Source organism: Rhinopithecus bieti, unplaced genomic scaffold (assembly GCF_001698545.2).
Source record: "Rhinopithecus bieti isolate Rb0 unplaced genomic scaffold, ASM169854v2 scaffold_33652, whole genome shotgun sequence".
NCBI classification, from domain to species: Eukaryota; Metazoa; Chordata; class Mammalia; order Primates; family Cercopithecidae; genus Rhinopithecus; species Rhinopithecus bieti.
The window spans coordinates 3,298,230-3,325,532 of NW_016814761.1; the positions used below are offsets into that span (position 1 = coordinate 3,298,230).

The 27,303-nt window shown below is 49.1% G+C and overlaps 1 protein-coding gene across 4 annotated transcripts; it reads left to right on the top strand.

Annotated features, from left to right (window-relative positions):
• Window positions 1-807: 807 nt before the first annotated feature.
• On the top strand, window positions 808-27,049 carry PLA2G2F (phospholipase A2 group IIF). Of its 4 annotated transcripts, XM_017852183.1 has the most exons (8): window positions 808-1,109; window positions 15,439-15,506; window positions 15,766-15,891; window positions 16,531-16,583; window positions 20,251-20,395; window positions 21,366-21,475; window positions 24,971-25,192; window positions 26,453-27,049. In XM_017852183.1, the coding sequence occupies exons 3-7, from the start codon at window positions 15,776-15,778 to the stop codon at window positions 25,144-25,146; spliced, it is 600 nt and encodes a 199-aa protein (XP_017707672.1). In that variant the 5' UTR covers window positions 808-1,109; window positions 15,439-15,506; window positions 15,766-15,775; the 3' UTR covers window positions 25,147-25,192; window positions 26,453-27,049. The 4 variants fall into 4 exon arrangements, with proteins under 4 accessions (XP_017707672.1, XP_017707670.1, XP_017707673.1 ...); XM_017852181.1 differs by having other exon boundaries at window positions 24,971-27,049; XM_017852182.1 differs by lacking the exon at window positions 808-1,109 and adding an exon at window positions 7,681-7,703 and having other exon boundaries at window positions 24,971-27,049.
• The last annotated feature ends 254 nt before the right edge of the window (window positions 27,050-27,303 follow it).

Sequence of the window (27,303 nt, forward strand, 5' to 3'; positions counted from 1 at the left end):
GAGGAGGAGGAGGAGGAGGAGGAGTAGGAGGAGGAGGAGGAGAATGGTGATGTGGGTTTGTAGCCTCAGCTACTCAGGAGGCTAAGGCGGAAGGATTGCTTGATCCCAGGAGTTTGAGGCTGTAGTGAGCCACGATCATGCCACTGCACTTCGTTTGGCCTAGGTGACAGAGCGATACCCTGTCTCAAGAAAAAAAGGCATTATATAATTTGCATTTGAATAATTAACAATGAGTATGAATATATAAAGGTTTTCATGCCTTTTTCTTTCTCTGAAAATCTATGTGAATTTGAAACCCCCTTGCTTCTGCCCATCAGCAGGTCTTAGTATCTATTGGGCCTGGTTGTTTCTTGGGACATCAGCAAGTCTGTGTGTTTTTACTTCCCTGGCAACAGTCAGAAAAACATTGATGATACTGTTAGGCCACAACCTGGCAAGCTCTCAAGGTGGAGGATGGAAGGGAGCAGGAAGGCTATCAGATGCTGGGAGGGGAAACTCTATTAAAAATAGCTACTGCCAACTGAGTTTCTACTGTGTATCAGGCCCTGAGTTCTTAGCTCATTTGATTTTCACAGCCACGAAGAAGACACTGCTATTCCCATATTACAGGTGAGGAAGCTGGAGCTCAGAGAGGTTAGCAGGGTCACACAGCAGGTACACGGCAGAGTTTGGGTTATACCACAGCTCTGCTGGAGCCCGCCTTACTGTGTTGGGGGTACTGCCCTAAGAACTCCACATATAATACATCTAAGTAGGTACTGTCATAATCTCCATTCCACGGATGAGTCACTGTATCTTGGAGCTCTGCCATACGAATTCTCTTACCCGCCCAGCACAGACAGTCGTGGAAGCCAGAAGAGCTGGCAGAGTCTAGAAATCGGCTGCCCCCACTCTCACTGCGTACCAGAAGAAAGTGGACCCTCTTTCTCACTTCCTAAGAATACCCGCACGAGGTGACAGCATATCCTCTCAGCCCATGGCAGGAGACCTCCCCTACAAAGCCCTATTGACCAGAAGAGTCCCATTGCCTGGATTCCATCCACCAGGAAAGCCTGCCACAGCGTATCTGAAACGAAGCTCCAAGTTCCCAAAGGTTTGCAGGATCAGAGGTAAGCAAAGGAGAAGGGCTGCCCCAGGGCAGGGAAGAGGGAGGAGGGAGAGATTAACTTTTGTGGGAGAGTGACCCACTTTTCTTCATCTGAACCAAAGGAAGTGGGTTAAACAACTGAAATCCCCCCAAACGCCTGTCAACAGCAGAATGGAGAGACCTGTGGCGGTAGAGTCATGTCAACAAACCACAGTGACACACGAGGACATGGATGAATCCCACAAGCATAGAACGAAACATAAAGCCGGACACAAAAGAGCACAGCATGTGAGAGAGACTCCATGGCCACGGCGTTCCACAACAGTCAAGCTCATGTGTGATTTCACAAGTCAGGGCAGCAGTTCCCCACAGCTATACATGCTGATTAGAGGGGGTTACTAGAGGTCTTCCTTCAGGGGGTGCTGCTGATGTTGTCTGTTTGGTGTTGGTTACATGGGTGTGTTCACATTGCAATAATTCATCCTGCTGTTCACTAAGGTTTGTGCATTTTCTTGGATGTATGTTACATTTCCATGCATTTAAATGATAACAATGAGGAAGATGATGATGGTTTAATTTCTTTTTGTAGTGCCTGTAATCCTAGCACTTTGGGAGGCTGAGGCAGGAGGATCACTTGAGGCCAGGAGTTTGAGACCACCCTGGGCAACATAGCCAGACCTTATCTCTATAAAAAATAAAAATTAGCCAGGCAGGGTGGCTTGCACCTGCAGTCCCAGCTACTCAGGAGGCTGAAGCAGGAGGATCCCTGGAGCCCAGGAGTTCGAGGCTTAGTGAGCTGTGATTGCACCACAGCACCCCAGCCTGGGTGACAGCTGAGACCCTGTCTCTTAAAAAATTAGGTTCAAACTTCAGCAGGAAGTCCTTTGGACACCCTTCCGGATTATCAGATATCCCTCCAGATTATGAACAACCAAGGTCATGTAGTAGAAAGAAAGCCCCAGCTTTGATATCAGAAAGCTCTGTCTTTGGCTTCTAGCTTAATAACTGTGTTACTTTGATCCAAGTGCTTCATCTCTCTGAGCGTCAGTTTCCCATCTGGAAAATGGCACCAGTGATGCATCTCCTTTAGGCCTGTTGTCATGATTACAGGTAGCATGATTGTCACATGGTAAGTGGCCAATCATAGGAGGAAAAAGTCTAGGGTTCAAACTCAGGCAAGGGGCAGGGCAAACTGCCCTCTTTCTGCACCTCAAGCCCAGAGTCTTGTTTCAGAATAACACAAAGCTGGTCACATGCAATGGGGGGATTCCCAGGCCAGTGGTCACGAGAAGGCACTTTCAAAATCATTTGAAATCCCCATGCCCAGCAGCTTCCAGACGGTCATTACTGGAAGGTTCTTTCCTGTGTTTAGACCCAGCCCAGCCCCCAGCTGCTTCATAAAGGTCACATCTGGTGGGAGGCCGCAGAGTCTGGGCATCCAGAAGGAGGCCTGGGGGTCAGACAGACCTGACATGGATCCTGACTCCCGCTCTGTTTTGTCATCTGTTACATGGGGCAGGGAAAACTGATAATATCCAGCTAGTTGGATTGTCATGAGGATTCCTAGACGTAGGGCATGCACGGCAGTTGGTAATGTGCTTCGTGCCGAAGAAACACTCAATAATGGTAGTGGGTGGTGGTGTTATTAGTATTAGCTCATGGGAGGCAAACAGCACAGTTCCAGGAAGCCCCACAGGAGCCCAGCACATGATTCCACTCCACAAACATTCCTGAGCACCTACCCTGTGGCAGCCCTAGCCAGACTCAGCACACTGTGCAGGGAGCAGAGATGAAGGAGCAAGACAAGGCCCTGCCCACCAGGAACTTACAGTGTCCTCAGAGTGACCAGACACTTTTCCAACTGATTGAGACCTGGGCAGTGCAGACAGTTTGTGGCCTGTCTGGTGGGTGCAGGTGCGAGGCTCACACTGATTTGCATGGAAGTGGGTTGCCCTGCCTGAGGAGTTGGAATGGAGGGCTGACTGTGGACAGCAAGATAATCGTCTAGTGGGTTTGGCCTGAGTCCTGCCGCGAGAACCCTGTAGAACCTCCTGGCACCCCTCTGGTCACCAAGAGGGGCTATGCAAGGCACAGGTGATAGAGTGTCACTGTGGTGTGGGATGGGACTGGGGGCATGCACCTTTTCTGTGCAGAGCATGGTATGGCTCTGACACTGGAAGGCAAGGCAACTTTCCTGGCACCTCAATAGTCTCCAGCTTTGAGGGAATCTAAGGTCAGCACCCTGGGGTAGGCCCAATCTCTGTGGGTGCCAAGGCTTCCATGAGTAGCTGTGAGTGGATGTCAACACTGGGAGCAGGGGAGCAGAGTAGAGGGATACAAGCAGCTGGGGCTCCCGAGACGCTTCTGGAGATGCTCAGCTGACATGGCAAGGCATTATTTTGGGAGGGCCGGTGGGCTGACTTATGTGGGTGGGACAGAGCCATTTCTCCCTGTTAATAGGATCCCACAGGGGCTCACAGCCTCATGAGATGTGGCACAAGGGTTAGCCTGGAAGGGTCCACCATCCTCTCCACAGGAAATAATAGCACTTGGGCACACACAGAACCTTCTATCTTTCTCGCTCCTCGAAGCACATTTTATATTTTGGGCACTGTTTTTTCCAAGTGCAGATGAGGTTGGTGGGGCTCTGCAGGGTCTACTTACTGTCTTTATGAATTTGACTAAGTACCTCACATAAGTGAAATCATACAGCATTTCTTCTTTTCTACCTGGCTTCTTTCATTTAGCACAGTGTTCGCAAAGTTCATCTGTGTTGTAGCATACGTCAGAATTTCCTTCATTTTTCAGGCTGAGTCATATCATCTGTTTTTAAAAACAGCTTTATCAGCCAGGCGTGGTGGCTCACACCTGTAATCCCAGCACTTTGGGAGGCTGAGGCAGGTGGATCACAAGGTCAAGAGATCGAGACCATCCTGGCCAACTTGGTGAAACCCCATCTCTACTAAAAATACAAAAATTAACTGGGTGTGATGGTGCACACCTGTAGTCCCAGCTATTCGGGAGGCTGAGGTAGGTCAATCTCTTGAACCTGGGAGGCTGAGGTTGCAGTGAGTTGAGATTGCGCCACTGCACTCCAGCCTGGGCAACAACAGCGAAACTCTGTCTCAAAAAAAAACCCAAACAAACAAACAAACAAAAAAACAGCTTTATTGATATATTCACTCAAGTGTATAATTCAATGTTGTTGGTTTTGTTTGTTTTTTGATTTTGGTTTTGGATTTTTTTTTTTTTTTTTTTTTTTTTTGCAGATTCACAGTTTCACAACCATCACCACAATCTAATTTTAGAATTTTTTTCTTTTTCTTTTTTTTTGAGACAGCATCTCACTCTGTCACCCAGGCTGCCGTACAGTGGTGCAATCTCGGGTCACTGCAGCCTCAACCTCCTGGGCTCAAGCAATCCTCCCATCTCAGCTTCCCAAGTAGCTGGTACTACAGGCATGCACCACCACACCCAGCTAATTTTTGTATTTTTTGTAGAGATGGGGTTTTGCCATGTTGCCCAGGCCAGTCTTGAACTCCTGGGCTCAGGCAATTCATCTGCCTCGACCTCCCAAAGTGCTGAGATTGTAGGTGTGAGCCAACACACCAGGTCTAGAACATTTTTGATATCCCAAAAAGAAGGGTCTCTAACCAAGGACTGACCAGAACCCATTCTTCTCACCTTAAGTCTAATTTTTCCCCCCAAGAGGCCCACAGTCAGGAGCCATATGGTATTGCCATGGGCGGTACCACAGCCCATGTGTCCCCCACTCCAAATCGATGTGTTCAAGTCCTAACCCCCAATACTTCAGAATGTGACTGTATTTGGAGATAGGGCCTTTGAAGAGGTGATTAAGTTAAAATGAAGTTACTAGCGTGGGCCCTAATCCAATATAACTGGGGTCCTAATGAGAAGAAGAGATCAGGACATAGACAGGCACACAGAAAAGATCACGTGAAGACACAGGGAGAAAGTGGCCATCAACAAGCTTGGAGAGAAGCCTCAGAAGGAACCAGCCCCAATGACACCTTCCTCTCAGACACCCGGCCTCCAGAACTGTGAGAAAATAAATTTTTATTGTGTAAGCCACCCAGTTTGTGGGACTTTGTTATGGCGGTGCTGGAAAACTAATACAGGTGTTAAGAGAGGCCAGAGAAAATAATGAATACACGGTAGACTTCCTGGAGGAGGTGAGCAGCCAGTAGGTCATTGCTCTCTTTCTTCTGTCTGCTCCCCTCTGGCTGGACCCCAGGTATGCACACACGATCCCTGCAGGACAGAGACCTGCTCAGAGGGACTGGCCTGGTCCTCAGGGGACCGCCTATAGTCGGATCTTACCTGGTTCATGGGGCTGAGACACATGGCTTGCCAGCTTGCTGCCTCAGTTTCCACCTCCATAAAACAACTCCATAACACATAAAATGACATTTGATGCTTCCCTCTCCAGAGTTAACAGCTTAATGATTAGGAAATATTTGGTGAAATGGTCATTATCTAAATATTTTTGTTATAAATGTAGAAATTGTTTCTTATAAAAAATTTTTTTTTGGTAGATTCACAGTTTTGCAACCATCACCACAATCTAATTTTAGAACTTTTTTCTTTTTTTTTTTGAGACAGGATCTATTGAGATACAATTTATATAAAATAAAATACATCCATTTGAAGTTTCATGGATTTTTACAAATATATGACATTTGTCAAGCATTTGCATGATAGTGACAGAAACAGACCAGTGACAATTACGGGTCCACTTCAGTCACTGTAGGTGAGTTTTGCCCTCTCCAGAATCTTAAATAGATGGAATCACACAATTTGTAGGATTTTGTATCTGGCTTCTTTTATTTAGCCTAATGCTTTTGAGGTTCATTCGTGTTGCTGCGTGAATTTTAATGCTGAGTGGTATTTTGTTGGATGGAGGCATCGTAGTTTGTTTTTCCTTTCTTCAGTTGATGGACACTTGGTTGTTTGTAATTCTGGGCTACTATGAATATGAGGCTGTTATAAACACTTGTAAGTAAGTCTTTGTATGAACACATGCTTTTTTTTTTTTTCCTTTTGGGTAAATGCCAATGAGTAAAATGACTGGGTGTTGTATGGTAAGTGCATGTTTAACTTTATAAGAAATTGCCCAACTATTTTCCAAAGTGGTTGTACCATTTTACATTTCCCACCAAAAGTGTAGGTAAGTTTCCATTGCTTTACGCCCTTGCTAAATTTTGATTTGGTCAGTCTTTTTAAATTGTAAGCATTCTAACAGGTGCACAGCAGAGTCTCATGTTTTTAATTTTTATTTATCTGATGACTAATGATGCTATGTGCTAATTTGCCAATCTGTATACCTTCTTTGGCGAAGTGTCTGTTGAAATCTGTTGCTCATTTTTGTATTGGGTTGTTTATTTTCTTATTAATGAGTATTGACAGTGGTTTTCTATATCTTGAATACAAGTCCTTTATTGGATATGTGCTTTGCAAATATTTTCTTCCATTCTGCGATTTGTCTTCCCATTACCTTTTTTTTTTTTTTTTTTTGAGACAGAGTCTCACTCTGTCACCCAGGCTGGAGTTCACTGGTGTTATCTCGGCTCACTGCAACCTCCACCTCCACCTCCTGGGTTCAAGCAATTCTCTAGTGCCTCATATTCTCAAGTAGCTGGGACTATAGGCGCATGCCACCATGCCCAGCTAAATTTTTTGTATTTTTAGTAGAGACAGGTTTTTGCCTTGTTGGCTAGGCTGATCTCAAACTCCTGGGCTCAAGTGATCCTCCTGCCTCGGCCTCCCAAAGTGCTGAGACTGCAGACAGGAGCCACCGTGTCCAGCCTCCACTATCTTAACAGGATGTCTGAAAGAGCAGGAGTTAAATTTTCTTTCTTTCTTTCTTTCTTTTTTTTTTTGAAATGAAGTCTCCCTCTTGTCCCCTAGGCTGGAGTGCAATGGTGCGATCTCGGCTCACTGCAACCTCCACCTCTTGGGTTCAAGCGATTCTCCTGCTTCAGCTTCTCGAGTAGCTGGGATTACAGGCACCTGCCACCATACCTGGCTAATTTTTGTATTTAGTAGAGATGGGGTTTCACCATGTTGGCCAGGCTCGTCTTGAACTGCTGACCTCAGGTGATCCGCTCACCTTGGCCTCCCAAAGTGCTGAAATTACAGGCGTGAGCCACTGTGCCCGGCCAGAAGGTAAATTTTCATGAAGTCCTCTTTCCTGATTTTTTTTTTCTTATGCATTGTGCTTTTGGTGTTGTATTAAGAAATCTGCCTAATCCAAGGTCACAACAATTTTCTCCCTGGTTTTATTCTAGAAATTTTATAAGCTTAGGTTTTATATCTAGGTCTATGATCCATTTTTTAAATATTCATTTTTTTAAATTGTGGCAAATACAGCATAAAATTTACCATCTTAACCATTTTTTAGTGTACTGTTTAGTGGCGTTAAGTACATTCACATTGTTGTGGAACCATCACCACCATCCATCCATAGCACTCTTTTAATCTTGCAAAACTGAAACTCCGTACACTTTAAATACTGACTCCCCATTCTCCCCTTCTCTCAGCCCCTGGCAACCACCATTCTACTTCATGTCTCTGTGAATTTGACCAAGTACCTCGTGTAAGTAAAATCATACAGTATTTGTCCTTTTCTGACCAGTTTATTTCACTTAGCACAATGTCCTCAAAATTCATCTGTATGGTAGCATACGTCAGAATTTCCTTCCTTTTTAAGGTTGAATAATATATTCCACTTTTTAAAACAGTTTTATTGACTGGGCATGGTGGCTCACACCTGTAATCCCAGCACTTTGGAAGGCTGAGGCAGGCAGGAGGATTGCTTGAGCCCAGAAGTTAGACACCAGCCTAGGCAACATAGCAAGACCCTATCTCTACCAAAACAAAACAAAACAAAACAAAACAAAAAACAAACTTTATTGAGATATTAATATACCATACCATTCATTCATTTCAAGTGTATAATTCAATGGGCTTTTTCTGTGTGTGTGTATCCATAGTTTTGCAACCATTTACAACCATTTGCAAGTATTCTAATTTTAGAACACTTTTGATACCACCAAAAGAAACTCTACCCATCAGTAGTCATTCCCCAAACCCTGTTACCACCCACTCCCTTCTCTCAGCCCCTGAAACCATCATCTACTTCCTGCTTCTGCAGCTTTGTCTACTATGGACATTTCACAGAGCAAAATCATGTGATAATGTGACTTTTGTGACTGGTTTCTTTCATTTAACATAGTGCTTTCAAGGTTTGGCCATGTTATAACATGTATCACTACTCTATTCCTTTTAATGATTGAAGAATATTTCCTTGTATAGATATACCATATTCATCAATCAAATGTCCATGGATGTTTGTTTTTTCCATTTTTTGGTTATAATCAATAATGCTGCTATGAACATTAGTGTACAGTTTTTGCGTGTGGATGCGAAAATGTTAAAAATGCAAAGTGTTAAAATAGAGACATTTCTCTTGGTATTGTATTAGTCTGTTTTCATGCTGCTGATGAAGACATTCCCAAGATGGGGTAATTTGTACAGGAAAAAAGTTTATTGGACTTACAGTTCCACATGGCTGGAGAGGTCTCATAATATGGCGGAAGGCAAGGAGGAGCAAGTCACAGACAAAGAAAGCAAGGCAGCAGACAAAGAAAGAGCTGGTGCAGGCAAACTCCCGTTTTTTTAAAGCCATCAGCTCTCATAAGACTTATTCACTATCACGAGAACAGCATGGGAAAGATCTGCCCCCATGATTCCGTCATCTCCAACTGGGTCCCTCCCACAACACGTGGGAATTAAGGGAGCTACAAGATGAGATTTGGGTGGGGACACAGAGCCAAACCATATTAGGTATATGCCTACGAGTGGAATTACTGGGTCTTAGGGTAACTCCATGTTTAATGCTTTGAAGAACTGCCAAGCTGTTTTCCACAGTGCCTTCACCATTTTACATTCCCATCAGCAATGTACGAGGGTTCCAGTTTCTCCGCCTCCTCACTAACTCTTGGTATCATCTGTCTTTTTGATCACAGCCATCCTAGTGGGTGTGAAGTGGTATCACATTATGGTTTTCGTTTGCATTTCCCTAATGACTAATGATGCTGAGCATCATTTCACATGCTTGTTGGTCATAAGGTTATCTTCTTTGGAGAAATGTCTTTAAATTTTTTTCCTATTTTAAAGATTGGGTTGTAATCTTTTTATTGCTAAGTTATAAGAGCTCTTTAGATATGCTAGATACAAGTTCCTTTTCAGACATATGGTTTTCAAATATTTTCTCTCATTCTGTTTTTTTTTTAAATTTTATTGATGGTACAGTTTTCAGCATACATATTTTTCATTTTGATAAAGTTCAAATTATCTTTTTTGTGTCGCTTGCACTTTTGATGTACTAAGAAACCGTTGCTAACTCAGTGTCGCAAAGACTTAGTCCTATATTTTCTTCTAAAAGTTTATTGTTTTTTGCTTTTCTTCTTCTTTTCTTTTTTTTTTTTTTTTTTTTTTTTTTTTTTTTTTTTTTGAGACAGAGTCTTGCTCTGTTGCCCAGGCTGGAGTGCAGTGGTACAGTCTTGGCTCACTGCAACCTCCTCCTCCCAGGTTCAGGTGATCCTCCTGCCTCAGCTTCCCGAGTAGCTGGGGTTACAGGTGCCTACCACCATGCCTGGCTAATGTTTTGTATTTTTAGTAGAAATGGGGTTTTGCCATGTTGGCCAGGCTGGTCTCGAACTCCTGACCTCTAGTGATCAGCCCACCTCAGCCTCCCAAAGAGTTGGGATTACAGGTGTGAGCTACCGCACTGAGCCTAAAAGTTTATTGTTTTTTTTTTTTTGTTTTGAGATAGAGTCTCACTCTGCTGCCCAGGCTGGAGTGCAGTGGCACCATCACAGCTCAAAGCAGCCTTGACTTTCTGGGTTCAAGCCATCCTCCCACCTCAGCCTCCTGAATAGCTGGGACTACAGGCATGTGCCAATATGCCCATGCCCAGCTCATTCTTTTTTTTTTTTTTTTTTTTTTTTTTTTTTTGGCAGAGATGAGGTCTCACTATGTTGCCCAGGCTTGTAAAAGGTTTATAGTTTACATTTAGGTCTCTGATCCATTTTGAGTTAACTTTTGTATATGGTGTAAGGAAGGGGTTCAACTTCATTCTTTTGCATATGGGTATCCAGTTATCTCAACAATGTTTGTTGAAAAGACCGTTTTTCCCTGTTGAATTGTCTTAGCACCCTTGCACTATGATGAGTTTTGGTTAATTTTTGTATATGGTTAGAGGTATGAATTGAAATTCTTATTTCTTTTCTGTCTTTCTCTCCCTTCCTTCCTCCCCTGATCCCTGTTCTGTTTCCCTCTTTCCTTCTCATCCTCTTTCTTCTTTCTCTCCCTCCCTCTGTTTCTTTCTGCCTTTCTCCCTCTTTCTCTCTCTTTTTTCTTTCTCTTCCCCCTCCTCTCTCCCTTTCTTTCTATTTCTCTCTCTTTCTGTTGATAGTCAGTTGGCCTAGCAACATGGTTGAAAATTCTGTTATTTCTCCATGAACTTCCCTTTGCATCCTTGTCAAAAATAAATTTTCCACATGTGTAAGTCTGATTCTCAATCATCTATTCTGTTCCACTGACCTATTTGTCTTTATATCAATATCATATTATCTCAATTACAGTAACTTTTTTTAAGGCAGAGTCTCCCTCTGTCACCCAGGTTGGAATGCAAGGTACAACCATAGCTCACTGTAGCCTTGACCTCCCAGACTCAAGCAATTCTCCTGCCTCAGCCCACCGGGTAGCTGGGATTACAAGTGTGTGCCACCAAGCCATGCTAATTTATTTTGTTTTTTTTTGAAGACAGGGTTTTGCTATGTTGTCCAGGCTGGTCTTGAACTCCTGGGCTCAAGCAGTTCTCCCACCTTGGCCTCCCAAAGTGCTGGGATTACAGGTGTGAGTTGCCGCACCTGGCCCACTTTATAAGTCTTAAAATCAGGTAGTGTAAGTCCTGCAATACTATTAATCTTTTTATAGTTGATTTGGCTATTCTAGATCCCTTGAATTTCCATATGAATTTTGGGATCAGTTTGTCAATTTCTATGAGAAAAGTCTGTTAGGATTTTGATTGAGAGTGCACTGACTATAGAGCAAATAAGAATTGACGTTGTAACATTACTGGGCCTTCTGATTCATAAGCATGACATATCCCTTGATTTACTTTGGTTTTCCTTGATTTCTCTGAGCATCATTTTATAGTTTTTAATGCACGAGTATCCATTTTTTGGTCAATTTTATCCCTAAATATTTCATATTATTGGATATTATTGTAAAGGTATTTTTTAAAAGTTTCAGTGTCCAATTACTCATTGCTAGTATGTAGAAGTACAATTATTACAACTACTTCATATTTTCGTCTTATATTCTGCAAACTTACTAAATTCAGTTGTTAGTTCCAGTAGCTTTTTTGTAGCTTCTACAGGATTTTTTATATGGACTATTATGTTGATGCCAATAGACACCAACTCTCTTCTTCCTTTCCAATCTGAAGGCCTTTCATTTCTTTTCTTGGCTGTTGCACTAACTGAAATCACCAGTACAATATAGAATAGAAGTGATGAGAGTGGACATTCTTCCTAATCTTTGGGAGAAAAGCATTCAGTCTTGCACCGTTCAACCTGGTGTTAGCCATAGGTTTCTTGTAGATGCCTTTTATCTTTTTTTCTTTCTTTTTTTTTTTTTTTTTGAGACGTCGCCCAGGCTGGAGTGTAGTGGCACAACCTCGGCTCACTTCAACCTCCGCCTCCCGGGTTCAAACAATTTCCCTGCCTCAGTCTCCTGAGAAGCTGGGATTACAGGCCTGTGCCACCACACCCAGCTGATTTTTGTATTTTTAGTAGAGAGCAGACCATGTTGGACAGGCTGGTCTTGAACTCCCGACCTAAGGTGATCCACCAGCCTCGGCCTCTGAAAGTGCTGGGATTACAGGCATGAGCCACTGCACCCGGCCGTAGATGTCCTTTCTCAGGTTGGGGAAGTTCCATTCTGTCTCAGTTTGTGGACAGTTTTTTAAATCAGGAATGGATGCTGGATTTTGTCAAATGGCATTTGTTTTGTTTTCTTGAATTTGTTGAGATGACCATGTGGCTTTCCTTCTTTAGTCTGTTAGTATGGTATATTTACACTGACTGATTTTTAATGCAGAACCAATCTTTCATTCCTGGGATAAATCCCACTAGGTCATGGTATATTTTGTTGTTTACCAGCATTTGCCTGTTTGCCAATATTTTGTTAAGAATTTTTTTTATCTATGTTGATGAGGAATAGTAGTCTTGTAGTTTTCATTTCTTGTAATGTCTTTATCTGGTTTTGGTATTAGAATATTGCTGGCTTAGTAGAATGAATTGGGAAGCACTTTCTTTATCTAAATTTTCTGGAAGAATTTGTGTATAATTGGTGTTACGGGCTCAATTGTTTTTCCCTCCCCTAAATGTGTAGTTTGAAGCTGTAACCCTGGTACCTCAGAATATGGCTGTATTTGGAGATAGTGCCTTTAAAGAGGTGATTAAGTGGAATCAAGGGTGGGCCCTAATCCAGCATGACTCGTGTCCTTATAAGATGAGTAAATTTAGACACACAAAGAGACACGAGAGATGTGCATGCACAGAGGAAAGGCCACTTGAGGCCACAGGACGAAGGTGGCATCTTCAAGCCACAGAGAGGGGCCTCAGAATGAAATCAGCCCTGCCAGCATCTTGATTTTGGACCTTCCAGACTCCAGAACTGGAAGAGAATAAATTTCTGTTATTGAAGTCCCTCCATTTGTGATATTTTGTCACGGCAGCCCTAGCAAACTAATACAATTGGTGTTTCTTCTTGCTTAAGTATTTGGTCAAGTTCACCAGTGAAGCCATCTGGACCTGGAGTTTGTTTGTGGGAAGGTTTTAAACTACGCATTCAGTGGCTTTCATAGATACACAGCTATTTCCAGTTGAGTGACTTTGTGTCTTTTGAGGAAATTGACCATTTTATTGTAGTTGTTGAATGTATTCTTACACTCATTTTAATACCAAAAATTACAAATAAAAAAATAAAAACCACCAGCTACTCCACTGTCTCAAGATGTCCATTACTAATGCTTTTACATTACATCCTTCTAGAAAATTTTTATACCTGTGTACACCAACTCCTTTTTAAAAATGCTATTACCTTGTAGTACAGGGTGTTTTTTTTTTTCTGTATCATAAATATTATTTGAAAACATGATTATGGATGGATGACTAATAATCTGCTTAACGAACCCCTAATTTAAGTTGCTTCTAATGGGGTGGGGGGAGCATCAAGAAAACACCCCTTCAGTGTCCCTCTTCTGTCTCTAGGAGCAACCCAAGTTGGCATTTGGTTTGCAGTCCCAGAAGTGGAATTACTGGGTCAACCAGTTTATTATTGACTCGCTATTGAGCACCCTGAGCTTGGTAGGGGGAGGGTGGAAGGAAAGGGAAGAGCCTGTCCTCTTCCTCAAGGATCAAGCCTCTCTGAAGACCAGCCCAACCAGCATGTCCAGTGGGAATTCCAGTTGAGAAAGTAGCAGTGATGCTGCTCAGAGGCTCTCAGGGGTCCCCGGCCCCAGCCTTGGCCTCCTCGACCTGTGTCAGAGTGGCTCTAGCTATCTGCAGGTTGGAGGCTGTATCTTCAGGATTTGGACATACTGGGCCTTATTTCTCGATTCTGCCTTCTTTGGAATGTGGTGACATCATTAAGTGGTGTTTGTGAAACTAGGGGCAAAGATAGAAGCCAAACTTTGTGCAGACAAGTGAAGGCAGACGCTAGTCTTGTTCTCCAATCACTCCCAGTCTGATGAAGCAGATGCAGCCTTGTCCCAAGGGGGAAGCCCTAGGCTTTTGGAAAAAACAAAGGCCCCTTCCTTCCAGGATCCCCAGTCTGAAGGAAGTGTCAAGATTCATAAGCCAAAATATAAAACATATACAGTTAACAACACCTGTATATGTTTTGGAATGCATCACCAAATGCAAATAAACACCCTCCCATGCAAGGACCTGTGATTGGATGCAGTGGGTTTTTTCCGGGATAACTTCCTGGAGAGGAGACAGACCTGGATCCACAGAGAGGAAGCTGGGCAGAGGAAGGGTGGGGGCTGGGCGAGGGAGATGACATGTGGACTGTGGTTTGGTATAGCCAGAAGAGGAGGCTGGCAAAGCTAAGGGCAGGAAGGGAAGCCCCAGGGGTCTCTTCTGCCCCTGTTGGCAGGTTCGAGGACACTGAGACAGATGGGGCAACTTGAAGGTGAGGGGATTATTTGCAGAGTCAACTTCCAAGAGTCCTCTTCTTCTGCCTCCCTTGCTCTCTCCTCCCAGCATCTCAATTCTCCCCAAGGCTGGAGGTCAGCCCCTACTTTGCTGTTTTTTGTAGACATGGGGTCTCACTATGTTTTCCAGGCTGGTCTCAAACTCCTGGCCTCAAGCAATCCTTCCGTGTTGGCCTCCCACAGTGCTGGGATTGCAGGTGTGAGTGACTACGCTGTGCCTAGGCCTCTACTTTGTAACAATCAGATCTTTAACTGGGCACCTACACCTGCCCCCACTCACCACATGACACCCAACTTGTATGAACATCATCCTCATTCGGTGAGGCCTTGTTACGTGCACTTACAGCTGAGAACTCAGAGACCAGGGAAGGGAGTTCTCCTACCAAGACCTCACAGCGGGGAAGTGGGGGTGCTGGCATGGGATCTTTTATCAGTGCGACTGCTCAAACCCCCAGGCTCAGCCCAGGTGACCCAGCCCTGAGAGGGGCTCCCAGAGCTCACACCCCCTTGGATTCTCTCCAGCCCCATCTTTCTCATACACACCACCCCCCCTTCAAAAAAGGCAAACGATGCTGACAAGGCCCAGGCCCCACAGGCTCTCCATCAGATAATTGTGCCCCCTGTGAGGGCAAATTTGGCAATGTCACAACCCTGCTAAGTTGGTTTAGGTAGAATCCCCAATGTTGTCCTCCATATCTGATTGGGTTTCTCGTCCTCCATGGCCCCCAGGTGATGTCTGAACAACCCACCTGCCTTCAGCAGGAATCCTGGTGGATCGGTTTAGCTGGAGTCTCCCAACCCCGCACGACCCCTGATGTTTCTTCTGGTTAACTTTTCATCCTCAGACCCCACCCTGCTCCTTGGCTATGAATTCCCGCTTTTTCTTATTGTATCTGCCGTTGAGTCCAATCTCTCTTCCCCACTGTGGAACCCACTGCCATGGCCCTACACCTGTCCCCATGGCCCCTTTGAACAAAGCCTGCCTTACTGTGCTTCAACAAGTGTCACTGAGTGATGTTTTATCTTTAACATCTTTCAGATGGGGAAAGAGAGGCCTTTGGGCTAATTTCCTTTCGGATGCATGGGGAAGGCCGATTCTCCTATCTGGTATGTAAACCCCCAAGTCAGGCAGGCCAGAGCACCCAGGGGTGGGGACTGTACCAACTGGCTGTGGGCAGGGCTGTGGGGGTGGGAGGAGGAGTTGGAGCCTCCTTTTTCTAGGGCATGTGTCACCTGCTTCCTGCCCAGGGGCATTGCCCCGGCACTCCCCTGCCAGTGTGCGTGGCAGCCTGAAGCTGGAGCCTGCTCCCCGCAGCCTCTGGAGCGTATCTCAGACCTTTCAAGACCTATGTTGCTGGCCCCCCAGAACCCGGAACATGGCAGATGGGGCGCAGGCCAACCCCAAAGCGTTCAAAAAGAAGGTGCTGGATAGATGCTCCTCTGGGTGGAGGGACCCACGCTTCCGAGCCTCCTGTCCTTCAAGAACCCCCAGGTAGGTGCCTGCTACCCTGAGATGGAATCTCCCAGCGGGGGCAGGGACAGGGTGAGGGACTGGTTCCTAGAATTCCTTTCTCCCGAGAGTCTGCGTGGCGGGCTGAGATGGTCACCACTTTTCCAGCACTAAATGAGGATCATTTAGTCAACCTTCACGTGGCATTCATGTGGCCCAGGGAGAGTGAGGCCACAACCCTCATGTGGCCCAGGGAGGCTGAGGCCACACATTTTGGAAGCAGTGCTGGGACCAGAATCCAGGGACCTAGGACTCCTGGCTTTGGGTTCAAGACCCAGCTGCTAAGCTGGGTCACATGACTTCCTTCCAGGACTCCCTAGTGTGTGCATGGGAGGTCCGGCCTGAGACAGTGGGCTTCCTGTCCTGGAGGCTGATGTGTAGAGGGGGTTCCTGCCAGAGTGGGGGGCAAGGAGGTGCTCGTGCCTCCTGGCTCTGCCATCTGGGGTGTGCTCCTCCAGGAGGGGCTGGGCAGGTGCTGATGACAGCACTAGGAGCAGCAACTAGGACATCCAGGGACATCATTGATGATACCTGTCATGAGGCTCAGGAAGGGAGCAGCAGGTCCAGCACTGCCAGGGGTGAAGGGGATGGACTCAAGCTCCGGGTTTTGTCCTCCCTCAGGTCTAGCCTGGGTATGAAGAAGTTCTTCGCCGTGGCCATCCTTGCCAGCAGTGGTGAGTAAAGACTCCAGGGGGCTCCTCCTTCTCTCCCCCTCCTGGCCTGTCTCCCATGACCTTGGGCACCTGAGTTATGGTTCCACTGACCAGCCTAAGTTCCTTCCTATCTCTGGGCCTTTGCTTCCTGGCTCAGCCCAGCAGGCTGCACCCAATTCTGGGGTTGTTTACCCCTCCAGCCACCTGTAAACAGGCTTTTATGAGCCCCAGGGGGCAGGGCGCAGGGCTGAGCAAGCATCATAAATGCTGGTGTTGGCTGGGCATTTGTGTACCTGAGTGTGTATTAGTGTGTGTCCATCAGACAGGAGTTAATGATTTTGTGTGCAGACAGGCGCAGGTATCTATGTGTGTGTAGGTGTGCCTGAGCACTTGATGATGTCTATGTGTACTACATGCATCTATAAAGTATGTGACACTGTAGGCACCTGAGTGCAAGCCCGTTTGTGTCTTCATGTAAGCGTGTGTTAACTGGGGTGTGTGTCTCCAGAGCATGCTTACGGATGTAGGGTGCATAGATCTGTAGAAGGGTGTGTGTGTGTGTAGGGTGGGTGTCTGTGTACTGCAGAGTGGTGGGAGGTCAAGGGCTTCTTTCTGGGGGTGGTACCCAGGGTATCATGGCTCTGGGCAGCCCCCCCATAGGATTGTTGTGTGAGGCTCTCGACACAAACCTGACCCTGCCAATCGTCCCAGCATCATTCATGTGGCAGGTGTCCCAGTTCCAGGGACCATTGGCTGGGCCTCTCGCTGGCCTTTCATGCAGCCTGTTAAACCTCACCAGAACACAGCCTGGCTTGAGGAAAAGAAATAAATGCCAAAACCAAAATAAGGTTCCATGTGAGAGAGGGCTGGCTGCATTCAGGCAAAGTGACCCGTTATTGAGAAGATGACCGCTTGAGTTCAGCCCAAGCCACTGGTTAGGGGCAGAGCCTTCAACCCCACTGAATGCGGACTTGGATTCATTTGCTGGGACAGTCAGTGTGGATGTGACCTTGGGCCGGGCCCCTGCGTTGTGTATGTGAGTGCATCTGTAATGCAAGAGGGTGTGAGTGTGCAAGGTGGTGTGTATCAGGTNTCCCAGTTCCAGGGACCATTGGCTGGGCCTCTCGCTGGCCTTTCATGCAGCCTGTTAAACCTCACCAGAACACAGCCTGGCTTGAGGAAAAGAAATAAATGCCAAAAACCAAAATAAGGTTCCATGTGAGAGAGGGCTGGCTGCATTCAGGCAAAGTGACCCGTTATTGAGAAGATGACCGCTTGAGTTCAGCCCAAGCCACTGGTTAGGGGCAGAGCCTTCAACCCCACTGAATGCGGACTTGGATTCATTTGCTGGGACAGTCAGTGTGGATGTGACCTTGGGCCGGGCCCCTGCGTTGTGTATGTGAGTGCATCTGTAATGCAAGAGGGTGTGAGTGTGCAAGTGTGTGTGTATCAGGTGTGTGTGTGTATCTGGTATGTGTGTATCAGGTGTGTGTATGTATCCGGTATGTATCAGGTGTGTGTGTGTATCAGGTGTGTGTGTGTATCCGGTATGTGTGTATCAGGTGTGTGTGTGTATCAGGTACGTGTCTGTGTGTCTATCAGGTAGGTGTGTGTATCAGGTGTGTGTGGGTGAGTGTAGGTGAGTTTGAGGTGTCTGGGGGTGAGTGTGTGTGCAAGTGTATGTGGTGTGTAGAGGACAGTGTGAGGTGGGCAGGTGTGTGAATGTGTGTGAGATGGGTGTGTGTGTGTCTGTGTGTGTGTGTGCACCCTGTGCATGGCCGCGTAGGTTTCTTGCTCTTCTTCTCTTGCCACATGGGAGTTGACGGTCAGGGGGTCCCGGGGACTGGAGGTGCCCCCTCCCCCAGGGTAACATTTACAAGGCCAGGGGTGGATGGGGAGGAGGCCGGGGCCTCACGGTGGTTGGGTCCCTCCTCAAGGCGCTGTGTGGGCCAGGCACGCTACACACCTTCGTGATCACACTTCAACCTCCAAGGTGCCCTGCAAGGAGGGCATCATTATCCCCATCCTCTGCTCTGGGAATTGCAATCCGAGAGGTTGCTGGTATGTGCCAAGCCTCAAGCAGGGCACTGGCCTGCCTGATCTCTCATGGTTGAGATTGTTACTCCCATTTTACAAATGGGAGAACAGAGCCCCAAGGAGTTCCAGCTGGCCTTGGTTATTGGCCTAGGTCTGTCTGACTCCAGAGTCAATGCTCTTCCCACTAAGACACATTGAGGTGGCGAGTTCCCTGTCGTTAGAGATGTCGGATACTATGTCTCTGGAAGCAGGCAGGGATTCCAGACTCTGGGACTCCCCTGAGCCACCAGTTTCTGAAACTGTTGACTTTTCCCTCTCCCAGTACCTTTCCTCATTCAGGCTGGGGAGCAGGGTGGGGACATGGAGAAAGCAGCAGGAAGGGTGCTGAGCTAGGCCCCTCACGCTGACTGCAGCTGGAATGGCTGGGGTGGGGGAAGCAGGCAGAGCTGCGCTGCGCTGTGGTTAGCTTCCCAGCTCCAGAGCACACAAACCCAGGGCAGTCTGGGCTCTGCCCCTTCCAGCCTGTGGGACCTGGGCAAGCCTGCACCTTTCTGAGCCTACGTTTCCTCACCCATAAAATGGTGATAGATTGGGTCTCCTCCTGGTGTGTGCAGGGCAGCTTCCCCCAGGTTAAGGACTGTAGGTGCCAGACTGGGCGTGTGAACCCAGTGCTGCATCCAGGAGGATGTGCAGAGGCAGTGCAGGTGATTCAGAGAGCCACTGCACGGGCACAGACCGCAAGACCGAGAGAAGCAGTGGCAAGGGGAGAATGTGTCCTGGGGTGGGCTGGCCTGGCAGGTGCCATGAAGCTGATTTCGCTGGTGCAGGGAGTGTCCTTGCACTATTTCTCCCTCTGTATGTGTGTGGGGAGAGCGTTTTCCTTCTTCCTACCCCCAGCCAGTATCAGCCTGTACTACAAAGGCTTTTCTGTTTCTTCATTAACGACCAGAGCACTGAATTGTCTCTGGATTGATCCTGAGATGCACCAGCCCCGGGATCATGGTGGGGACTCTGAGGCCCCCAGGAGGGCACAGGCAGGAGGCAGAGGCCAGGAAGGGACCCAGAATCAATCCCCTGAGCTTGCCAACAGCATGTGGCCTTTGCAAAGCCTCCTCCAGCGTACCAGGCGCTTGGGCATCCCCCTTGAGAAGTGTGTACAGCCAAGTGGCAGAGGGTGTGGGTGCAAAACCCTCACTGCCTGGGTCCAAATTCTGTCTCCACTGCTTTCTGACAATAGGACCTAGAGCAAGTTACGAAATGCACTGGGCCTGTCTTCTTATTGACATAGCGGGATAACAAGAGCGTGCATAGGTTTGCGGTGCACACTCAATGGGTTCATGCACGGAAGGGGCTTGGGACAGTACCTGGCATGGAGCAAGCCCCCAGCAAGGATGACCTGCATTGTTTCCTTGGGGCTGCAGGGCTTACTGCTGGGATGTGGGTGCACACCATGCATGGTACCTTGTAGATTTCTTTCCTCCTGGTCAGCTGCCCACCCTTCTTTCCCCAGCTTCCTCTCCTGCTTTCTCCTTCCTTCTCCCACCTACCCCAGGTATTGAGAGGATGGTCAGTCCAGACTCTCAGGATGAGAGAGGATGGGAGCAGCCAGCCATGGGGCAGGGGCTCAGAGCACCCCCTGGTTCTCTTGCAGTTCTGTCCACAGCCCACAGCAGCCTGCTCAACCTAAGGGCCATGGTGGAGGCCGTCACGGGGAGGAACGCCATCCTGTCCTTCGTCGGTTACGGTTGCTACTGTGGGCTGGGGGGCCGTGGCCAGCCCAAGGATGAGGTGGACTGGTAGGTACCAGACCTGGGCTCCTGTCAGGGGCCAAATGAGGACAGCTGAAGGTCAGACTGAACTTGCCTTCCATCCCTGAGATGGGGAGACCTTCTTTCCCCAAAGGATCCAGCTTCTTTGATGAGTTGGTGACCAGAGCCTGGTCTTTGACTATGTTCTTTCCAAACTGTCTTGGGCGCTTTCTGTTGTCCATCTCCAAGGTCATGGGCTTGGAAGTGTTTCAGCCCCTCCTCTCTCTAGGAAGGGACCTTTGAGTATGGTAGAGCAGTCATACAGCTGACACCCCACAAAGGCAAGGACTGTGACCCCTGCCCGCCTCAGGCTGGAGGCTCTGGAAGACAGGACCGTGCCTCCTCCATCTGACTGGGAGCTCCCAGCAGCCATGGCTTGTCTTCTCCTCCTATCTCCCCAACAGCAGCCAGCACTACGTTTGTATCACAGAAAGCTTAATAAATGCACGTTGGCTAGCTGACTTCACTCCCCCAGAGGTGAGGGACAGCCACACTGCCTGTGCTTCTTGTCCCCCATCCTACTAGTCCCTGTTGACAACTCCAGACCTTTGTCCCTCCCTGGCCATGAGGCACTGCCAGGGATAGCCTCTGCCTACAGTCGACGCTCCTCCAACCTTGATGTAAACCCAGGCAGGCCCCTGACCCCTCCCACAGCTGCAGCTGGGGCTCTGGGGGAAAGCTGGGAGCCCTGTGGATAGAACAAAGACACAGGGGAGAATGTGTCCTGGGGTGGGCAGGCCTGGCAGGTGCCACAAAGCTGAAGCTGTGAGGATCGGAACCTGGGGTACCGGCCCCAGCTCTGCTTGGCTGTGTGACCTCGGACAAGTAACTGTCCCTCTCTGGGCTTCAGTTAGAACGTTTGACCTGTGAGAGACTGGAAGAGATGATCAGAGGTTTCTGCTGGTGGGAGATGGGCCAGCCCAGCCATGCCTGTCCACTCACCTCTGCCGCTCCCTAGGTGCTGCCACGCCCACGACTGCTGCTACCAGGAACTCTTTGACCAGGGCTGTCACCCCTATGTGGACCACTATGATCACACCATCGAGAACAACACTGAGATAGTCTGTAGTGAGTTCCTCCCCCTGTCACCTGGGCCCCTGGAGAAGGAAGTGGCTGGTTCCACCAGGCTGTGCTGGGATGGTGGACAGGCTTGCCATATTAAATAAAGGCTGCTGGCTGGGTGCGGAGGCTCACGCCTGTAATCCCAGCATTTTGGGAGGCCGAGGCGAGTGGATCACTTGAGGTCAGGAGTTCGAGACCAGCCTGGCTAACATGATGAAAACTCGTCTCTACTGAAAACACAAAAATTAGCTGGGCGTGGTGGCGCACGCCTGTAATCACAGCTGCTGGAGAGGCTGAGACACGAGAATCACTTCGAACCTGGGAGGCAGAGGTTGCAGTGAGCCAAGATTGCATGCCACTGCACTCCCGCCTGGGCAACACAGTGAGACTCTGTCTCAAAAAAAAGAAAAAAGAAATGCAGGCTGCCTAGTGAAATTCATTTCTTAGCTATACAATAAAATGTTTTAATATTAAATACATCCTAAATATTGCATGGGACATATTGACACTCAAAACTGAATGCTAGTATAAAATTAATTAATATTTATAGAAACTGAAATGTTTAGGACATACTTCTACTAATACATGTACTGTTTTTTTTTTTTTTGAGAAGGAGTCTCACTATGTCACCAGGCTGGAGTGCAGTGGCGCCATCTCGGCTCACTGCAACCTCTGCCTCCCAGGTTCAAGTGATTCTCCTGCCTCAGCCTCCCAAGTAGCTGGGACTACAGGTGCACGCCACCATGCCCAGCTAATTTTTGTACTTTTAGGAGAGACAGGGTTTCACCATGTTGGCTAGGATGGTCTTGATTTCTTGACCTCGTGATCCACCCGCCTTGGCTTCCCAAAGTACTGGGATTACAGGTGTGAGCCACCATGTCCAGCCAAACATACTATTTACCTGAAATTTTAATTAATTAATTAATTAAGACAGGGTCTTGCTCTGTTGCCCAGGCTGGAGTACAGTGGTGCCATCGTAGCTCACTGCAGCCTTGACCTCCAGGGCTAAAATGATCCTCCTGTCTCAGTCTCCCGAGTAGCTGGGATTACGGGCAAGTGCCACCACGCACAGTTGATTTTTGTATTTTTTGTGGAGATGGGGTCTCACTATGTTGCCCAGGCTGGTCTTGAACTCCTGGCCTCCAGCAATTCCCCCACCTCTGCCTTCCAAAGAGTCCGCTGGGATTATGGATATGAGCCACCAGCCAGCCCAGCCTGAAATTGAAATTTAACCAGGCATCCTGTGTTCTGATTTTGGTTTTGCTTTTTTTGCTAAATCTAAATCTGACCAGCCTAGCTGTGGCTCCAGAACATCTCCCTGAGGTGCTCTGAGGCTCCAGTCCTGGAATTGGCATCCCAGTTCTCCTGTCTCCCAAATTCTGAGTGATTCTGATTCAGTGGGTGTGGGTGGGGCCCAGGAACTCGGCTTTCAGCCAGCTCCCCAGATGGTTCTGAGGCTGCAGCTCTGCAGGGAGGCTCTGAGGCATGCTGGCCTGGGAGTCGGCGGACCTGGGTTTGAACTCTGGTTCTGTCACCATCTCCTAGTTCCATGTAGCCCTGGGCAGGTCCTTCCCCACCTGGCCTCAGTTTCCTCACTCATGGGTCCATTGAGGGGTTTGGATCAGAGCGGACTCTTTCTCTTCTGGTTCTGTCACTCGGACCCCACCAGCAGAGGTGGCTCCATCCCAGGACGCCCAGTGTTTCTAGGGATCCAAGGTATTAGCACCTGGCCTGGTGTGTTCCCTCATTTACCATGAACTTGCTGTGGCTATTTGCCAACTGAGACATGGAGGTAAGCGCAAGTGGCATCCAAGTAGCAGTGCCCAGTTTTCCCTGCCCTGCCCCACTCTGTGCTCCTCTCTGAGGCAGGACTACCCCCTGGCCCAGCCTGTGAGCAGCCACTGGGCCCTCTTTGCCCCCATGTCTTCACCTGGTACTACCAGTTGTTGCTTATTAATAGCTCACAAGCAATGCTGGCTTTGCAAAGACACTCAAGTCTCCTGTCATCTGGGAAGGAGTCTAGTGGAGACTGGGGTGCAATTTGAGACCCCTTGGGAGCCCAGATCTCTGTGGTCCTCATGTTCTGCTGTTCAAACATGAGGTGGAGGGGCTGGCCTGAGATAGCAGATGCCCCCCTATTAAAGCAGCTGGAGGAGATTCTCCCCCCACCACCACCCACCAGGGGTAACGGACTAACTTAAAGCAGTGACTTTCATGCTGGGTTTGGGGGATCCCTGGGACCACTGGAGCCAGAGGCCTTGAGAGGTGATAGCCACACAGTTCCTGAGAGCTTCAGCTGGTACTTCAGTGCATTTTATCATTAAGCAACTTCTTCTGGGGCTGTCTGATGCACCAGCCTTCTTTATGCAGTTTCGTTTAAGAGACAGGATTTTGTTGGTAGAAAGTATGAAAAGTTTGCAGACCGATCAAGCTAGTTGGAGGTTCTCAAAGCGTCGTCCCTGAACCAGCAACAGCAGCAGCTGCAGCACCCAGGAAATTGTTAGAAATGCCAATTATCAGGCCCCACCCAGACCTAATGAATCTGACACTTAGGGGTGAGGTCCAGCAGTCTTTGTTGGAACAAGCCCTCCAGCTGATTCTATTGTGCACCTGAGGATGATTCCTGAAATCTACTAATTATAACAACAGCACAGGGACAAACAACAGTAGCATTTGCCCTGGAGTAGGCATGTGCTGGGCTCTTAGGCATTGACTAAGCTTTTGACAAGTGTTTTTCCCACTCATTTCTTACCAATAACTCCACCTTTTTTTTTTTTTTTAAAGACAAAGTTTGGCTCTTGTTGCCCAGGCTGGAGTGCAGTGGCACAATCTCGGCTCACTGCAACCTCGGCCTCCAGGGTTCAAGCGATTCTCCTGCCTCAGCTTCCCTCAGCTGGGATTACAGGTGTCCACCACCATGCCTGGCTAATTTTTGTATTTTTAGTAGAGATAGGGTTTCACCATGTTGGCCAGGCTGGTCTCGAACTCCTGACCTCAGGCGATCCACCTGCCTCGGCCTCCCAAAGTGCTGGGATCATAGGCATGAGCCAGTACGCCCGGCAATAACTCCCTCTTCAGTGGGCTTTCTTTGAATCTGTGATTGAAGGGAAGAGGTCTGGGATGGCAGGAAGTAACGGGCCTGGGGGGTGTGGGAGGTGCTTTAGTTCTGTGGGTGACTTAGGTAAACCCATCCCCCTTTCTGGGGCTCAGTTTCCCCAGTTATGCAATAACTGTGTTGGGCTTCAGTGGTTCCCTAATTTTACTATGCACCAGAGTCACCTAGAGAGCTTGTTACAGCACAGACTGCTGGGCTCCAGCCCACAGCTGCTGACCTTGCAGGCGGAGGGTGGGGCCCATGAGTGGTGCTGGTCCTGCCACTCGGGGAACACATTCCAGGGACCACTGGGGTCTCCAAGCCTGTGCGCTCCCCTCCCCAGCAGTGATCCAGGGGGAGCCACTGCCCCTTTCATCCACAGCCTTTGCCGCCCCCATCCCCCATAGGTGACCTCAACAAGACAGAGTGTGACAAGCAGACATGCGTGTGTGACAAGAACGTGGTTCTGTGCCTCATGAACCACACGTACCGAGAGGAGTACCGCGGCTTCCTCAATGTCTACTGCCAGGGCCCCACGCCCAACTGCAGCATCTATGAACCACCCCCTGAGGAGGTCACCTAGAGTCACCGATCCCCGGCGCCCCCCACCCCTCCCTAGAGCCTCTGAGGTCTGAGAGAGAAGAGCGGGCGGAGGGGACCAGATGAGGAGCAGGGAGGGTAGGAGCCAGGCTGGGAGCCCAAGGGTTGCTGGCTGCCTTCTCCCTGGAGCTCTCCAGCGAGGGCTCAGCCCCCAGAGGACTCAGGAAGGCCTGGGTCCTGACTCCCCAAGCACAGCCCAGCCCCAGGCATGGGTGCATCCTGCTGCTGGTTCTGGACTGGGTGGGAGGCATGGAGCTTGTAGGAGTCTCTCCTGAGGGTGGCTGGGAAGACCCGAGAGAGAGGAGGAGGGGCCTTTGAGTGGGGCCTCTGTTGCTGGCGCCAGCTTGACTCCCTGGAGCCTTTGAGAGTCTGAGCTGCCAGCCCAGGTCCAGAGCTGGGTGCATCCTCGGGCCAAGATCACAGGAAGGCAGATTGCTGGTCACGAAACCTGGGTTCCGGGAGCCCCTCAGCTGATCCCACGGGATGGCCCGGGGTGGTGGCTACTTTGGGCTTGAGGCTCTGTAGAGCCCCACTCACAGAGCGCCACTCACACCCAGCCCTCACTGAGGTGGCCATGAGTCCAGTTCAGACCCTAGGGGATGTGCAGTGCTGAGTGTCCCAGCCCCGAACTCCAGCCTCAGAGCAGGCTCCTGGGCACTGACAGAGCCACACACCCAGGTACACCTCACAGGCTAATATGGGGACACATGAAACTATGGCCTCCAAAACCTGGAAGTCTTCTCTGTGCCCCCCACCTACCCATGCATGTCACCCCAACCCTGCCCCACCACACCACATGGGTCTGAGGAGCGCCCCTACCCCCACCCTCCGGGTCCCTGATAGACACTGCCCTCCTGGCCTGCACCTGGAATATCAGCCAGAACAGTGGAGGGGGACCCACACTCTCCCTGGGGCTGTGGGCAGGCGTCACAAGTCCCATTGGTGGGGAAGAGGTTGAGGGCTGAGACCCACCTCAGTGAAGAGAGAAACGTAAGCAGGGAGAGTATCAAGGCGGGAGACTGCCTGGAAATTTCTAGAAGAGGGTCAAGGTAGGAGGCTATGTGGAAGCTTCTAGAAGGCAGTAAGGAACAGGGTGGTGAAGGAGAGGGGAGAAGATGGGAGCATGGAGAGAAGAGGTTTGTGACAGTCACCAGCAGGGAGGGGCCTCCAGGCAGCACAGAGGAGCTGGGAGGCAAGACCTTATGGGGCTGGGTTCCTGTGTGGGGTGTGGAGCTGGGGCTGAAGTAGAGGGGACGGCCTTGCGGCCCCCAGCACTGCTGTTTCTCCAGGTGCACCGTAACCTCCTCCTTACCTGCCTGAGCCTCAACTCAGGGTCAGCGGCCTCCATGGAGCCAGCCCCACCTGCCCAAGGACCAATGAGGCCATCCTCCGCCTGGACTCAACAGCCGCCAGCAAGTTCACTTGGCAGTGCCCCTGGGGCACCATTGTCACTGGGGAGGGAGAGCCAGGAAGGGTAGAGAAGGAGGCAGAAGGGGCACGTATGAAAAAGAGGACAGGAAGCCTCACCAGAGGTGGTTTCCAGAGCCCCAGTCTTGGAGACAAGGACACTGCCACCCAACGCCACAGTCAGTGTGGGAGGGGCCCACGTCCCCCACCCCCCCACGCTACACTGCTGCCTCCTGCTGGCCATGGTCCTCTGGCTGGGAGGAATGTGGGTTCCCAGCTGTACCCCTCCCCCCCGCACACACACCCTCCCCTGTCCCTCGGAAAGTCTAGGCCAGGATCTGGGGATGGGATTCTGCTGCCCAGGGGTCCTGCCCGCCCTCACTCACCCCAGATGCTTCAGATGCTGCAGGTCCCAGAGAATCTCCACAGGACTTGGCTTCCCCTGCTCAAATGAATAAAGGCCTCCTACCTCAACTCCCCATGGCTGGGCCCTCCTTGGCCAGGCGTCGAGGGAGGGCACGGTGACTCTCCCTGCTTCTCCAGCTCTGGGTAAGGTGGGTTCCCATGCCCAGTAGCTGGCACGACCCATCTCCCTCCTGCCCCCAGCCTGGGGGTGAGAAGTGGTGCCCAGGCCATGGACCCTAGGCCCCATGGTCCAGCAGTGGGATGATGACCGTGGTATGATGATAATGACAGGGCTAAGCACTTTTCAGGCACAGATCTCTGCAATACT

Bases quoted from the DNA above. Each gene is read 5' to 3' on its own strand.
- PLA2G2F (XM_017852181.1), top strand. From the start codon at position 15,776: ATGGCAGATGGGGCGCAGGCCAACCCCAAAGCGTTCAAAAAGAAGGTG. The intron at 15,892-16,530 runs GTAGGTGCCTGC...GTCCTCCCTCAG, and splicing joins TGTCCTTCAAGAACCCCCAG to GTCTAGCCTGGGTATGAAGA. The intron at 16,584-20,250 runs GTGAGTAAAGAC...GTTCTCTTGCAG, and splicing joins GGCCATCCTTGCCAGCAGTG to TTCTGTCCACAGCCCACAGC.